General features: G+C 40.6%; 1 protein-coding gene across 1 annotated transcript in view; it reads left to right on the top strand.

The window, feature by feature from the left end:
* Positions 1 to 15,562, top strand: part of LOC124258565 — a 245,541-nt gene extending 229,979 nt beyond the window's left edge. Inside the window, exons 6-7 of the mRNA XM_046692629.1 lie at positions 15,029 to 15,086; positions 15,460 to 15,562. Coding sequence (XP_046548585.1) covers positions 15,029 to 15,086; positions 15,460 to 15,536 — 135 coding nt within the window. The 3' untranslated portion in view covers positions 15,537 to 15,562. The remainder of the gene's footprint in view (positions 1 to 15,028; positions 15,087 to 15,459) is intronic.
* Positions 15,563 to 15,982: the final 420 nt, after the last annotated feature.

Below are 15,982 nucleotides of genomic sequence, written 5' to 3'. Positions count from 1 at the left end.
ATTTGCTTAGTAACTTAGATTGTTAGTGGCAGTGCCCTCGAAGGGGGGTTGAAGTAGCGTAAAATTATTGTCCTCCTGAGAGGGTACGTAAGTCCCAAAACATTTCAAGTACATTTAAGTTTACCAGGTTTTTAATCGTAGTATTTCTGTTATTTTACTATATGGCTAATTTTCGGTATAAACGCCAATGGCTGAATGTATGGTGTAAATCCAGCTAGGGTCCATGCAGGTAGGAAAGGTAATGTAAGTCCCCATGGTTCCTAGTATGGTGATCTACCTTCAGTTGTTGGCGATCTATAGCCCATTTTTACATTGTATTGTCTTCTTTAATTGGAATATTTTAGCTTTGTTCGCTAGTTTTATATTCATATCTGTGATCATCTAGTATTTTTACTGTCCTTCGTCGGCAGGTGTTTTATAATATACATATATTTCATGTCAATATCAAATGTTCTCGTCACGATATGGCTGAAATATTGCCGATGTGACGTTAAATATTAACTCACTAACTCACTAACTTCTCTCACCACAGTGAGCACACACAACAGACAATGTGCAGGTATTTACACCGTGTCCGTATTTCTGGCATTTAAAACACCTGAGCGGGTTGGGGATATAGGTATCAACTTGGATGTCACAGTAACCTGCCTTCAGTGATTTTGAGCATTTGGAGACGAAAAGGAAAACAGATAGGTATTTGTTTTGAAAGTTTCATTGTTTTTTCGAGTTGAAAACCGCTTTACATAAAGTGAGTGAGTGAGTTATTATTTAACGTCACATCGGCAATATTTCAGCCATATCGTGATGAGAACATATTTGATTCTGAAGTGGAATATATGAATAATATAAAAACCTGTCGAAGAAGGACAGTAAAACAACTAGAATATCACAATTAGAATTAAGACTAGCGTGGAAAGTTTAAAACTAATAGCACTATAGGGACAATACAATATAAAAACAGTCTATAGATCGCCAACAACTGAAGGTAGATCACCATACTAGGGACCATGGGGACTTACAGTACCTTTGCTACCTGCATGGACCCTAGTTGGATTTACACCATCCCTTCGGCCGTTGGCGATTATAAGAATTGTTAGCCAAAATTAAAATAACAAGAATACTACGTTTAAAACTCCTGGTAAGTTTAAATTGACTTTCAAAGTTTTGGGACTTACGTGCCCTCTCAGGGGGACAATAATTTTACGATACTTCAACCCACCTTGAGAGTACAGCCACTAACAATCTAAGTTACTAATCAAACTACCAATCATTAAAATACATCTATCTACAGAACATATTTATCAAAATTCATTAATTGAATCAATTTCTTTTAAAAAAGCAAGAATTAAATGAACATGAACAGTATTAAAAAGATCCGTAACAGTTTTAACATTAAAATATTTATCCCTTAAGATGGAGAATTCAACACAGTCAAGCAGGACATGCTTGACCGTGGTTCTCTCATCACAAGGGATACAAAACGGAGGATCCTCACCTTTCAATAGGTAGCATGAGTGTATCTAGTGTGGCCAATACGACATCGTCGCATGATGACCTCTTAAAATCTGGACTGACAACCCAAGTAAGTATAACCAATATAGGGTTTTATTTCGTGTAATTTATTGATACCTACTTGGGTGTCCCACTTCTTCTGCATCAGATCGCGGATCTAAGTTCTAATGCTAGCTTTGTAATCAGAGTATGGGATCAGAAGTGGTGTCACAGATTTGTTGAGTGCTGCCTTAGCAGCAAGATCAGCCATTGTGTTCCCAGAAATGCCAACGTGGCTGGGTAACCAACAAAACACGATGTCGCATTGGCCAGTAGCAAGCTCATTATGCATATAAAAAAATTGTAATAAAAGTGGAAGTTTACAAGAAATATTTTTAATAGCCTGAAGGCAAGAAAGTGAGACAGAAAAGATGATATATTGTTGATATTTAGGGTGTAATATATTAATATATTTTAAAGCTGTTAATATGGCGTTTGCTTCTGCTGTAAAAATAGAGCTGTTATCTGGTAAACGAGAAGAGAGTGTTCTGGATCCAATGACAGTGGCACAAGCCACCGTGCCACCATCCTTGGACCCATCTGTAAATAAGGATTTATATGTATTATATTTATTCTTTAATTGATTATATTCTTGTTTATAGTGTAATTCATTAGTTTCTGATTGTTTAAACTTTGTCAGTGTTAGGTCAACTTCAGGCCTCACCAGTTGCCAAGGAGGAGAAGAAAGAAGGCGGGAAGGAGATATATTCTCAAACTCAATGCCAGCAGCAGAAATATATTGTTGGATTCTTATCCCAAGAGGTGGGACAAGTGAAGTTTTGTTATTATACAAATCCTCATAAAGAGGATTAAAAACGCAAGTGTGAGCAGGATTGGATTCATTAGAATATAACTTTGTGATATATTGTAGGGACAATTTGATACGGCGAAGTTTTAAAGATGGCTCATCGGCCTCAACGTAGAGACTGTCAATGGGAGAGGTTCTGAAAGACCCAAGACAAAGTCTTAGACCCTGGTGATGGATAGAATCAAGTAGTTTGAGGTTGCTTTTACAGGCCCCACAATATACGATAGAGCCGTAATCAAGTTTCGATCGGACCAGTGATCTAAACAAATGAAGGAGGGTGGTTTGGTCCCCTCCCCACTTTGAACTGGAAACGACTTTCAACAAGTCGAGTGCCTTCAGGCATTTGGCTTTTAGATGTTTGATATGTGGCAGAAAGGTTAAATGCGAATCAAAGATGAGACCAAGGAATTTAGCTTCCTAGACAACTTTGATGGGTGTGCCATTTAATGATAATTCAGGAACTTTATGGGTTTGTATTTCCTACAAAAATGTAGACAATTGGTTTTGGATTTCGAAAATTTAAACACGTTTTCAAGACACCATTTATGAATTTTGTTGAGACAAATTTGTAATTGTCTCTCAATAGTTCGCATCTTTTTACCACGGCAAGAAATATTAAAATCATCCACGAAAAGAGATCCATCGATTGAATCACTTAAAACCTTTGAAAGACTATTTATTTTAATACTAACGAGTGTGACAGATAAAATACTACCTTTAGGGACACCCTGATCCTGATTGTAATGATCAGACAGGGTAGAACCCACGCGAACTTGAAATTGCCTGTCCGTTAAAAACTGTGATATAAAAAGAGGCAAACGGCCTCTCAACCCCAAATCGTGGTAATCTCTTAAAATACCATGTTTCCATGTGGTGTCATATGCTTTTTCTAAATCGAAAAAGATCGACACTGCATGTTGTTTTTGAATAATGGCATTTTTAACAAAGGATTCTAAACGCACTAAATGAGCGATAGTACTTCTGTTTTTACGGAAACTACATTGAATGTCTGTTATAAGGTTATTAGTTTCCAAGTACCACACAAGTCGATTATTTATTATGCGCTCCATGGTCTTGCAAACGCAGCTAGTTAATGAGATTGGTCGATAATTCGAAGGATCAGTATGATCACGTCCAGGTTTAGGGATGGGTACAATAATAGCATCGCCCCATGAAGAAGGAAATTGTCCAGAAGTCCAAATATCATCAAAAATGTTTAAAAGGCATTCTAAGCATGAATCCGGTAAGTGTTTCAGGAGCTGATAATGCATGTTATCAGCACCTGTAGCCGTATCATGAGCTTGATCAAGAGCAGTGTGAAGCTCATGAATAGAAAATAGTTCATTGTAATCTTCCCCATTATCTGAAATGAAATTAATAGTTTTCTTTTCCTGTTGTTTTTTTATAATTTTGGAATTGAGGTAAATAATTCGATGAGGAAGAGTGTTTGGCCAAAGTTTCTCCAAGTTTATTTGCAATATCAGATTTACTAGTTAATAATTCTTCTCCATCTTTAAGAAGCTTAATGCTAGATTTAGAACCCTTACCTTTTATTTTCTGGATCATATTCCATACTTTTGATATCTGCGTTAGTGAATTTATTTTTGATACATAATTTCGCCAGGATTGACGTTTATTTTGCTTGAAGGTACGCCGTGCCTTAGCATTTAAAATTTTAAATGTATTCAAATTATGGACCATAGGATGGCGACGGAAATAATTCTCAGCTTTCTTCCGTGCCTTCCTAGCCTGTTTGCACTCATTGTTGAACCATGGTTTTCGTATGTGTGGAATTGCAGAGGATTTGGGGATACACTCATCAGCAATGTTAATTAGTTCATCAGAGAAATCCTTTATAGGATCAGTACATTCTATAAAGAGTTCGGGTTTAAGTCTGCTACAACACAGAGCTTGATACAAATGCCAGTGAGCTTTTTTAAGGTTCCATCTCGAATATGGAGTAATATCAGATGGGTTTACAGGTTTAAGTATAGTAGGAAAATGGTCACTTCCACATAGGTCATCATGGACTGACCATTCAAATTCATTTAGTAATTCTGAATTCGTGATTGATAAGTCGAGAGCAGAATAGGTTCCTGTACCAGGGTGTAAATACGTGTTGGAACCATCATTATAAATACATAAATCATTGCCTGAACAAAACTCCTCCAGTAGTTTACCTTTAGCGTTTGTATTTACACTACCCCAGAGTGGGTTGTGCCCATTTAAATCTCCCATAATAATACAGGGCTTCGGGAGTTGGTCATATAGAGCTTGAAGATCAGTTTTGTGAAACATTGAAGACGGAGAGATATATACAGAACACAATGTAAACGCAACATGTAAAGTAATTCGCACTGCAACAGCCTGCAGATTAGTAGTTAGAGAAAATGGGCTATGGATAACGTTCTGTTTGACTAAGATGGAAGATCCCCCGTGGCCCTGTCACCCGGAGGTGAAAAACAATGATATGCATTGAAAGAACGCAGGACAAAATCATCTGTCTGTTTTAAATAAGTCTCCTGCAGACAGAACGCTGATGGCGATAAATCCTGGACTAAAAGCTGCAATTCATTGAAATTAGTCCTTAGTCCTCTGCAGTTCCACTGTAGGATATTATTCTGATAACCTATCTTTTAGGGGGATTTATTGGGGATCTACCCCGCATTTGTTTGGGGGGCGACAAGCTATGTGCCCTACTACGGACGTTTTCAGACACGTCCATATCCTCAAGAGATCCATATTTGTTGAATAATTGAATTTGATTTTCTGACCCCTTTGGGGCTCTGCCACTGAGTTTTTTGGAAACATCTGGCTTTTTAATTTTGGTTTTAACGAGATCTTGCTGAGACTTTGTGGACAACTGAGAAGATGGTTCATGATCAGGGGATGTCTCTGATTGGATTCGAGATGTACCGGGAAATGAGTTTACAGTTTGTGTAGATGTAGCAGACGAGACAGGTTTAGGAGATTCTGTTTTGACCCAGATACTTCAGTTACTCTAGATGTTGCCTCAGCCGTTGTTCTGGCAATGGAAGCATAACTGTCTGTCTGTTCTAAGCCGTCGACTAGTTTCCTGGCATCTGCAAAACTAATGTTTTGCGGTGAATTTTATTTGATTGATTGCCATTTGCTGTTTCCATGCGGGACAGTCCTTAGAGTAAGCTGGGTGGTTCCCCGCGCAGTTGATGCACATTTTGACATTGCTGTCACAATCTTCTGTTGTGTGTGTCACACACAACAGACAATGTACAAGTATTTACGCCGTGGCCACACTTCTGACATTTAAAGCACCTGGGAGGGTTTGGAATGTTAGTCTCCACATTGAGGTCACAATAACCTGCCTTGAGAGATTTGGAGCAATGGGTAAAGAAACAGAAAAGAGATAGGTATTGGTTTTGATGGTTGTATCGTTTTTACGTGTAGAAAAACGTTTAACATAGAGTACACCCTGATCCTTCATTTCGGAAACGATATCTAGTTCCGACATGTCAGCCAGCAATCGCTCACGATCTCTAACGATTCCCTTGCTCGTGTTAAGGGTCTTGTGAGCCGTGACGGTGACGGGAATGCCGACAAAAGTTTCAGTGTTCAGTAGGTTGTTTGATTGGTGCCTCTTGCCACACTCAAATAACAATGAACCAGAAAGTAATCTTTTAACGTTCTGCACATCGCCAGCAATGTCTTGGATACCTTTAGACACAGCAAAAGGATTTAATTTTAATGTTGTATCATCTTTCGTCTGAATTACAGCAAAACGTGGCCTGTAATCAGTTGGTTTGGGCAGTCTAAGTTCGTTGTCAACAGGGTCATTGTCAAGAGGACGTTTGGTTTTTTTGGTTGGAGTTTGATAAGCCATGGTTATTTTGTTATATTTCATCATCCGAGCTCCCCACCCACCACGGAGTATCACAAGGACAATGCTAAAAACAAGTGGATTTCCAACTTGCAGCACCAAGTATACCCGGATGATATACTCCAGCAGAAGAATTAAAAGATTAATAATTCCACCAGATTGGCCCATGAGCCACCGCCTTTCGGGGCATAAGACTCTAGGCAAAGTTCATAACATTATATTTCAAAAACACAAACGTTTTAGATAAACAAGTAAGCCCGAAATTAAAACAATTCCAAATCAAATTTGTGCAATGACATATATAGATATAGTCTACAAACAGGGCTTGGCATGACCAGCCGATTGATAGAACCGGGCCTGTTCTACCACCCGTCTAGGTGAAGTCAGGGCCGAAGTGGTGTGTTGGGCAAAGGAACACTGTTCCTGGAACCAGTGCCCTCAACCACCAGAATCCCGTCCTCCACCGACACAGGGGCGCAACCCACGGCAAACAGGTTGGTGGACCAAATATACCCCCGGGTCCACAACGGGGGGGTTGAAGGGTGCTTAGCGTTATCCAGCACCCACAACGAGGAGGTGGCCCTTCATGGGTGCCCTTGATCTTTCATTTCTGATACTATGTCAAGTTCTGACATATCAGCAAACAATCGATCACGATCTCTGACGATACCTTTACTTGTGTTCAAAGTTTTGTGAGCAGAGACCGTGACTGGAATGCCAACGAACTTTTCAGTACTCATCAGGTTGATTGAATGTTGCTTTTTTCCGCACTCAACTAGCAGCGCACCCGAACCTAAGCGTTTAATGTTCTTGACATTCCCAGGAATACCTTGAATACCCTTAGACACTGCGAAAGGGTTCAACTTTAACGGGGTCTTGTCAAGAGTCTCAATCACAAGGAAACGTGGCCAATATTCAATCGATAAGGACGGTCAGTGGTCAGTATCAACAGGATCAGTGTCGAGTGGACGTTTTGTTTTTTAATGGGGGTTTCGTATGCCATGGTTAGTTTTTAATGGTTCATCATCCGAGCTCCCCCCCACCACGGAGTATCACAAGTACAATGCTAAACACAAGTGGGTCTCCAACTTGTAGCACCAAGGATACTCGGATGATATACTCAAGCAGAAAAACTAAAAGATCAATTTTTCCACCAGATTGGCCCATGAGCCATCGCCTTCTGGCACTAGCATCTAGGCAAATTTCTACTTTTCAAACTTTTCAAAAAGCAGTGTAGAAATAATAAACTTACAAGAACAATAAGTGTGACAATGTGCATATAAAACCAAGCCAAAAAGTGATAGAGCAATAAAAATAGAGTGCTCAGGGCTCGGCATGACCAGCCGATTGATAGAACCGGGCCTGTTCTACCACCCATCTAGGTGAAGTGAGGGCCGAAGTGGTGTGTTGGGCAAAGGAACACTGTTCCTGGAACCAGTGCCCTCAACCACCAGAATCCCTTCCTCCACCGACACAGGGGCGCAACCCATGGCAAGCGGGTTGGTGGACCAAATATACCCCCGGGTCCACAACGGGGGGGTTGAAGGACGCTTAGCGTTACCCAGCACCCACCACGAGGAGGTGGTTCTTCACGGGTGCCTGGCAAGAAAGGGATGTTGGGGGTGCAAGGATCAACTTCCTGTACAAAAGGTTAGTTTGGAAAAGGCTAAAACATATCACTGCAACTTCTCCATGTGCTGGATTGACTACAAAAAAGCATACGACTCTGTCCCTCATTAATGGATTCTGAAGTCTCTTCATTGCATTGACCTCCCGGAGCGACTACTTGATTTACTCAAGTCTTTAATGAGTTGCTGGTCGATTCAACTTGAGATGTACTCACAAGGGCAGGTGCAGACTTATATATAATATTCCAGGGGGATTATTTTAGTCCTTTGCTTATTTGTCTGTCTTTAAGTCCTTTGAGCTTTCTGCTCAACAGAGAGGAGGGTTACCATCCCGGACCTCCTCAGCACAGATCCCCAACACCTCTTACTCATCTCCTTTACATGGATAGCATCGAGCTCCTTGACAAAGGAGATTCCAATTTGAAAGAGCAGGTTCTCCTTGTCGAGTCCTTTTCGAATGAAATTGGCATGACATTTGGACTTGACAAATGTAATACTCTTCATTTGAACTAATGATGGATCGATCAAGTTACAAGGGGGAGGAGTTATTGAGCATCTTGTGGAAGATCAGTCCTACACCTATCTTGGAATGCATGTTCGAGACAAGCTCCAGAATACCCAGATTCAAGATAAACTTCAGGCCGAGTATAAATCTCGCTTAAAGAAAATCTGGAGCTCAGAGCTAAATGCTCGTAACAAGGTCAAAGCCACCAATACATTTGCTGTGCCAGTCCTTTCCTATTCCTTTGGAGTAGTTGATTGAACAAAACAAGACATCCAGAGTCTTGACCGTCTGACCAGAAGGATCATGTCTGATAACAGAGCCGAACCACCCTCGTTCCTCTCTTAACCGTTTATACATGCCAATCAATTCTGGAGGTCGGGGTTTGATCAATGTGGAGGCTCTTCATGATAGAATTTTATTGTGTAATTTTGCACATATTTATTTATCGGATGATCCTCTGGTGATGCATGTGAAGACTCATGATGAAAGCAAGGAATTCCACAGCTATTTTAAGCGTGCCAAGGTTGTTGGACAAAATCTGAAATTTGAGGTTGATTTTGTTGATGGCGATGTACTGCTGGACGGTACAGCGATGGGAGTAAACCAGTGAAGTTCTTCACCAACTCTGCCCAGAGTCGGTCTTTTGTGGAGAAGCTTTCTGAGAAGCCATTGCATCGTGTGCACATGCGGTGTGTTGAACAGAATAGCAATCCCACCGACTGTCCAACACCTTGTCAGTGGATGCCCTTCCTTGGCATAAACAGCATATCTTAAACGACATGATGGCATGGCTCGTTGCTTTTACTACTGTCTCCAACATGCCTGTGGCTTTGACTCCGAGGTCCATCCATGGTACGACCCTGAACATGTCCAGGGCGTCATGGAAAATGATGCTTTCAAACTTCTGTGGAATAGGCCCATATACAGCCTCAGAAGAATTCCAGCCAAAAAGCCTGATCTTGTCCTTTTTGATAAAGCCAATGAATATATTTATATCATTGAATTTTCTGTCCCTTTTGACACCAATGTGATTGGCAATATTCAGGAAAAGCATGATAAATATGCGGACCTCGCCTTTGAAATGTCTCGCTTGCATCCCAAGTACACTGTCGCCAGGCTCCCCATTGTTCTCGGTGCCCTTGGTTTGGTACCTCCTGATTTCTTGGCGCAGATCAGGAGAGTGCCCGGGTTCTCCACCGGGAGCACAGTCCTTCTGACACTCTAGGTAATGCAGAAGGCTGCAGTGTTTGGGAGCCTTCATATTCTCCGGAAAGTTCTTGGTGGGTTCGACTAGGCAGCGTTTCCTGGGAGAAGTCCCATTCGCTGTCTGGGCTGCGTGTAGAGGGGGCAAGGGTCCTTAGATGATGATGAGCCTTACCAGCCTGACTGTGCCAAGATCACCCGAAGCCTCTCTGCTGCATACTATCTTTAATCTGTAAAACATAATAATAATAATAGGGGTCTATCCATGGTACGACCCTGAACATTTCCAGGGCGTCATGGAAAATGATGCTTTCAAACTTCTCTGGAATAGGCCCATATACTGCCTCAGAAGAATTCCAGCCAACAAACCTGATCTTGTCCTTTTTGATAAAGCCAATGAATTTATTTATATCATTGAATTTTCTGTCCCTTTTGACACCAATGTGATTGGCAATATTCAGGAAAAGCATGATAAATATGCGGACCTCGCCTTTGAAATGTCTCGCTTGCATCCCAAGTACACTGTCGCCAGGCTCCCCATTGTTCTCGGTGCCCTTGGTTTGGTACCTCCTGATTTCTTGGCGCAGATAAGGAGAGTGCCCGGGTTCTCCACCGGGAGCACAGTCCTTCTGACACTCTAGGTAATGCAGAAGGCTGCAGTGTTTGGGAGCCTTCATATTCCCCGGAAAGTTCTTGGTGGGTTCGACTAGGCAGCGTTTCCTGGGAGAAGTCCCATTCGCTGTCTGGGCTGCGTGTAGAGGGGGCAAGGGCCCTTAGCTGATGATGAGCCTCACCAGCCTGACTGTGCCAAGATCACCTGAACCCTCTCTGCTGCATACTATCTTTAATCTGCAAAACATAATAATAATAGGGGTCCATCCATGGTACGACCCTGAACATTTCCAGGGCGTCATGGAAAATGATGCTTTCAAACTTCTCTGGAATAGGCCCATATACAGCCTCAGAAGAATTCCAGCCAACAAACCTGATCTTGTCCTTTTTGATAAAGCCAATGAATTTATTTATATCATTGAATTTTCTGTCCCTTTTGACACCAATGTGATTGGCAAGATTCAGGAAAAGCATGATAAATATGCGGACCTCGCCTTTGAAATGTCTCGCTTGAATCCCAAGTACACTGTCGCCAGGCTCCCCATTGTTCTCGGTGCCCTTGGTTTGGTACCTCCTGATTTCTTGGCGCAGATCAGGAGAGTGCCCGGGTTCGCCACCGGGAGCACAGTCCTTCTGACACTCTGGGTAATGCAGAAGGCTGAAGTGTTGGGGAGCCTTCATATTCTCCGGAAAGTTCTTGGTGGAGTTCGACTAGGCAGCGTTTCCTGGGAGAAGTCCCATTCGCTGTCTGGGCTGCGTGTAGAGGGGGCAAGGGCCCTGAGCTGATGACGAGCCTTACCAGCCTGACTGTGCTAGGATCACCCGAACCCTGTCTGCTGCATATTATCTTTAATCTGTAAAACATAATAATAGGCCATTTATATAGCGCCTTTCCACGTCACAGGGATATGCTCAAAGTGCTTCCTGAGCTCAACTTAAAACTATATACAGCTGGCAGTAGACTAACAACTAGTTTCTGAAATGAACATATTTTACTGAAAAAGGTTCATAGTAAAAGGAAATATATATTGAAAAGGAGCCCTGAGACTTTCTTAATTTTCAGAGACTAAACAAATCTGCAGAGGGATAATTTCTTGGAATTTCACAACATGTACAAAGGTTCTTATCACCCATTACTGCTTTAATTGTGTGTGACAGGAGTATGTACTGCCCCCACCACCTCCCAGTCCTACTGCCAGCAGTGTGGGCAGATTTGGCATAAAGAGTATCAAGTGTCGCCAAATCTATTTTGAGTGAGTGAGTAGTGATACCAGCTAAGGGTAGCATCTCTTGATATACCCGGATCTCACAAAAAAAATCCAAAGTTATTTATATTCTCCAAAATCAAAAGGTTGTGTCTGCACTATATGTGGAAGTTTAATAGATGTCGCAAATATATAATGTAACAAGCAGAAAAAGTCAGTAATATCCCCCGCAATGTCAAAATACTCTTCATGTATATGTCGGTTCGTTATGACTATGTCAAATGTTTTGGTGTGTATGTAGCAGTGAGTGAGTGCGTTTAGTTTTGTGCCACACTCAGCAATATTCCAGCTGTCTGTAAATAATAGAATCTGGACCAGATAATCCAGTGATCAGCAACATGAGCATCAACCTACACAAATGGATGCAATGATATGTGTCAACCAAGTCTGTGACTATATTACAAAGTGGAAGGGGAGTATTGAAAGGTTTTTAAGTTCTGCTCCGGAAAAGAGCACTACCACCAATTTCAGTCAAAGTCAAACTTGTTGCCATGGAAACACAAAATATGTTTTATTCAGAAATCCAAAACTACCAAAAGGCACCAGTATATCACCAGACCTCTCTATGTGCCAAGTTTGGTGGAGAAATATATAACGGTTTTAAAGTTCTGTTCTGGACTCATAGCCACAGCCTCCATGGAAAGTTACGTTTCCACGGAAACCGGAAAAATAAAATTCATATCTGGGTCTAAACCCCAAAAGGCACATTTATGGATCATACTTGACGTATGTTCCAAGTTTGATGAAGCGTGCATGTATAGTTTGGAAGATCTGCTCCGGACAAGATGAAATCCTCAAGTCACAGCCTAAGTCATGTTTCCATGGAAACAGCAAAAAAAATAGAATTCATATCTGGGTCTAGCCTTCAAATGGCTCATGTATGGATCATGCTTGATATGTGTACCAAGTTCACCATGTGTACCAAGTCACGTTTCCTTGGAAACCGCACAAAATATGATTCATATCTGGGTCTAACCATCACATGGCACATTTATGGACCATGCTTGATATGTGTACCAAGTTTGATGAAGCTAGCATGTATAATTTAGGAGATTTGTTTCGGACAAGATGTCATTCTCATAGTCACAGCCTCAGTCATGTTTCCATGGAAACAACAAAAAGTAACATTCATATCTGGGTCTAACCCTCAAAAGGCACATCTAGGGATCATGGTTGATGGACGGACGGAACTCGTTTCTATATTCCCCGCAACTTCGTTGTTGCGGGGCATAACAATATGCCATATGATCCCCATGACAATGTCTTTTCAAAGTTTATGGATAAAGTCACAAACGCCTACATCGTTGAGGTACACTGCTTTGAGCCTAATGATTTATATTTCTCTGTTTGTCTCTTCATCATGCAAATCAAGGATGACACAACAATAACAGTAACATGGCTTGTATTTTCTACTGACTTGTCTGAATAGGGAGAATTTCGAATGTAAGTGATTTTCCACTCCTTGATGGAGAACAAAACAACACATCTTCACCACTTAAGTACCTTTCAATCATTGTGTTCTGATTTGGACGAATGCTATGTATATTTGCTTTCATCCTCATCAAAGTTCCAATTCATTTTTACCCTGACATGGAAAACTTTTCGAAATGACCCCCTCTCCTCGCCAGTGTAAAATGAAACAGTTCAAGATTTTATAAGTTATCAGGTCTCTAGTGTAATCTCACACATTGTTTGTCTGGAGTGAGAGGACAGGCAGAAGCAGGAGGTCTTGGCTCAGCGTGGGGTCTTGGGGAGTGGTGGGGGAGGCTCCCCATGAGGTAATATTAAACACTAGTGACAACAAGAGATCAGCTGATAATTACAAGCCATATTCTGGCTGGTGAATTCAGCAGAATGGTACAGACCCTGAAGCCGAGGAAATCTAGACTTGCCACATTTTCTAGACTTGCGTGGGCTTTCTTGGATACATTTGCTTCAGGGTCTGTACGACAGACTAAGCTGGCAGGTACAGATGATTAAAAGTCACTTGTAGCGGAGATATAGATGAGCCTTGAGTCGTGTTTTGAATGTACTTAGGGAAGGAGATGACTTTAGCTCGATAGGGAGAGAGTTCCACAGAGAAGCTGCTGCATATGAAAACGTTCTTGAGCCAAATGATTTTAGATTGTAGCTCTGGACAGCGAGTAACAGTTGTTGTGATGAGCGCAGAGCTCTTTCTGGAGAGTAATGTGTCAGAAGGTCTTGAAGGTACGAAGGTCCTGAGTTGTAGAATGACTGATAGGTGAGGCAGAGAATCTTGAAATCAATCCTTTCACGAATACGGAGCCAGTGTAGAGAGTTCAGAATGGGAGAGATGTGACAGCGAGGACTGGTGAGAGTGATGATGCGTGCAGCTTTGTTCTGGATTATTCACAAAACTATATACATTTGTATTTATATGTAAACTATATACAACACAAAATTGACTCTGCCACAATATTGTCTTGCTCTCTTTAAAAATAGTGTTTCATGATAGCATGCTAGTTTTACTGTAATATCTGTGATAGACTGGTGATGGACTATATCACGCAGTTCACTGCAAAATCAGAGAGACAATGGTATTTATTTGCATGTCCTGAGCCGCCATATGGATGGAATATTGCCGGTGCGGCGTAAAACAAAACTCACTCACTGAATAACACGGTTGACACGAACAAATAAGAGCATAGGACAATAGACAGATAGTCAGAATGTTTCTGTTAACTTACATCACATATTTATGTACAAACGTTCGAAGTGGATTTAAACCTACTACCATTTTAATCGTAGAATATCTGTTCGTTTAATTTGTGGCTAGATTTTCTAAAATTGCTAATAGCTGAAGGGATGGTGTAAATCCAGCTAGGGTCCATGCAGGAAGCAGATGTACTGTAAGTCCCCATGGTCCCTAGTATGGTGATCTACCTTCAGCTGTTGGTGATATATAGCCTATTTTTATATTGTGTTGTCACCTATAGTTCAAATATTTTAGATTTAATTACTAGTTTTACATGTCTATCTGTGATATTCTAGTTGTTTTACTGTCCTTCGTCGGCAGGTTTTTATGATATACATATATTTCGTTTCAATATCAAATGTTCTCGTCACGATATGGCTGAAATATTGCCGATGTGACGTTAAATATTAACTCACTCACTCACTTATGTACAAACGAGCTATTAATCAACGAAAAGTCCGTCGCAAAATTTCACGTACCGATGCCAGTGAGCACGACATTTTGTAAACATATCGGCAGTGATGTAACAATATAGCATTGCGATGGCAGAATATCAAACTATGACTTTATTTCCACAAGAATTGCAAAATAATATGAACAAAGACATGTCTCCTTTGTCCAAACCTTCAAGCTATATTCTGATAGTTCCTCACAAAAGGAGCACTTTCAATGTATGCTTATGACGAAAATTATATAGCCATACAATCACGATTCACACTCATGTGAATCGTGATTGTGTGGCTATATAATTAAGAACCGTCCTGTCCTAAAAAATGAATTCGTGTGTTTTAAAATATTATTTTTCATTTACAATATTCACAGGCAGAAATTCTTTTGTTTACTGACTTTTCTCTTACATTTCCACATGTGCATTTTATCTGCAGCTTTCGGAAGCGTATGAAATGAAACATCATGAACACGCACAGCCGGGAATCGAAATCAGTAAGAAAATTTTAAAAGATGACTTTAAAGTTAATAATGTTTTGTTGTCAGGCACTTGACGAACCATGTTATTCACAGTCTTAACTGTTAACCACATGTCTTTGAAGTACCTTAAATACCTTAGCTCCAGACAGCTGCAGTTCTGCTTCCGATCGCCCGACGATTTGGTCTGTGGTGATCATTGTGCATGTAATGTCATATTACCAGGTGCTTTAATCAGGCACAATAATGATGTGTCATGCTTCATGTAATGTTCACGATCTTTGTATATATGTATATGTATATCATTTCGTTATAAGTCTTGCAATGCTCTAAACGTTTTATTGCAAACGATGTCATTGATGTTCCATGAGTGAGGTTTTTCTTTATTTAGAAGCGTTGGTATTACTTGGGGAACACCAGAAAGGAAACCGTCAGGTTAGTATGCCCATATATACCAGATTTAAATAGCTATATTTAAGAAATACAATTGGCTTTACCTCCATGTATAGTGTAATTAAGTACAGTTCAGCCCTGAACTATTACAGTTAATGTACGAGGACGCTTGCGTCGGGGTGCTTTAACGTTATAATAGTTTTGAGCAAAACCTGACTTTTGGCCACTAAAGGAATTCTTTAAAATCATGTAGTTTTATAAAATCTAAGATGGGAAGTTTCATGAATTCATTGATGTAACATATGTTTGGGATTACACTTTCTTAGTAAGAAAGACAGGGTTCCAATCCCGGAGGGGACTCAACCCAACAAAAGTACTAGAATCTGTACTTTACTAAGAAAGTGTAATCCCAAATATAACATATGTTACATTTGACCACTTTCTAAATGGCATTGTGTATTTCAATTCATTGATGGTTATTACTTTTTCATTTGCTATATAACTGTAACTGAAAATAACAT

This window comes from Haliotis rubra, unplaced genomic scaffold (assembly GCF_003918875.1).
Source record: "Haliotis rubra isolate DU_JTF1 unplaced genomic scaffold, ASM391887v1 Scf699, whole genome shotgun sequence".
Lineage (NCBI taxonomy): Eukaryota > Metazoa > Mollusca > Gastropoda > Lepetellida > Haliotidae > Haliotis > Haliotis rubra.
The sequence above is the reverse complement of the archived record's forward strand: the minus strand, read 5'-3'. Positions and strand labels throughout refer to the sequence as shown.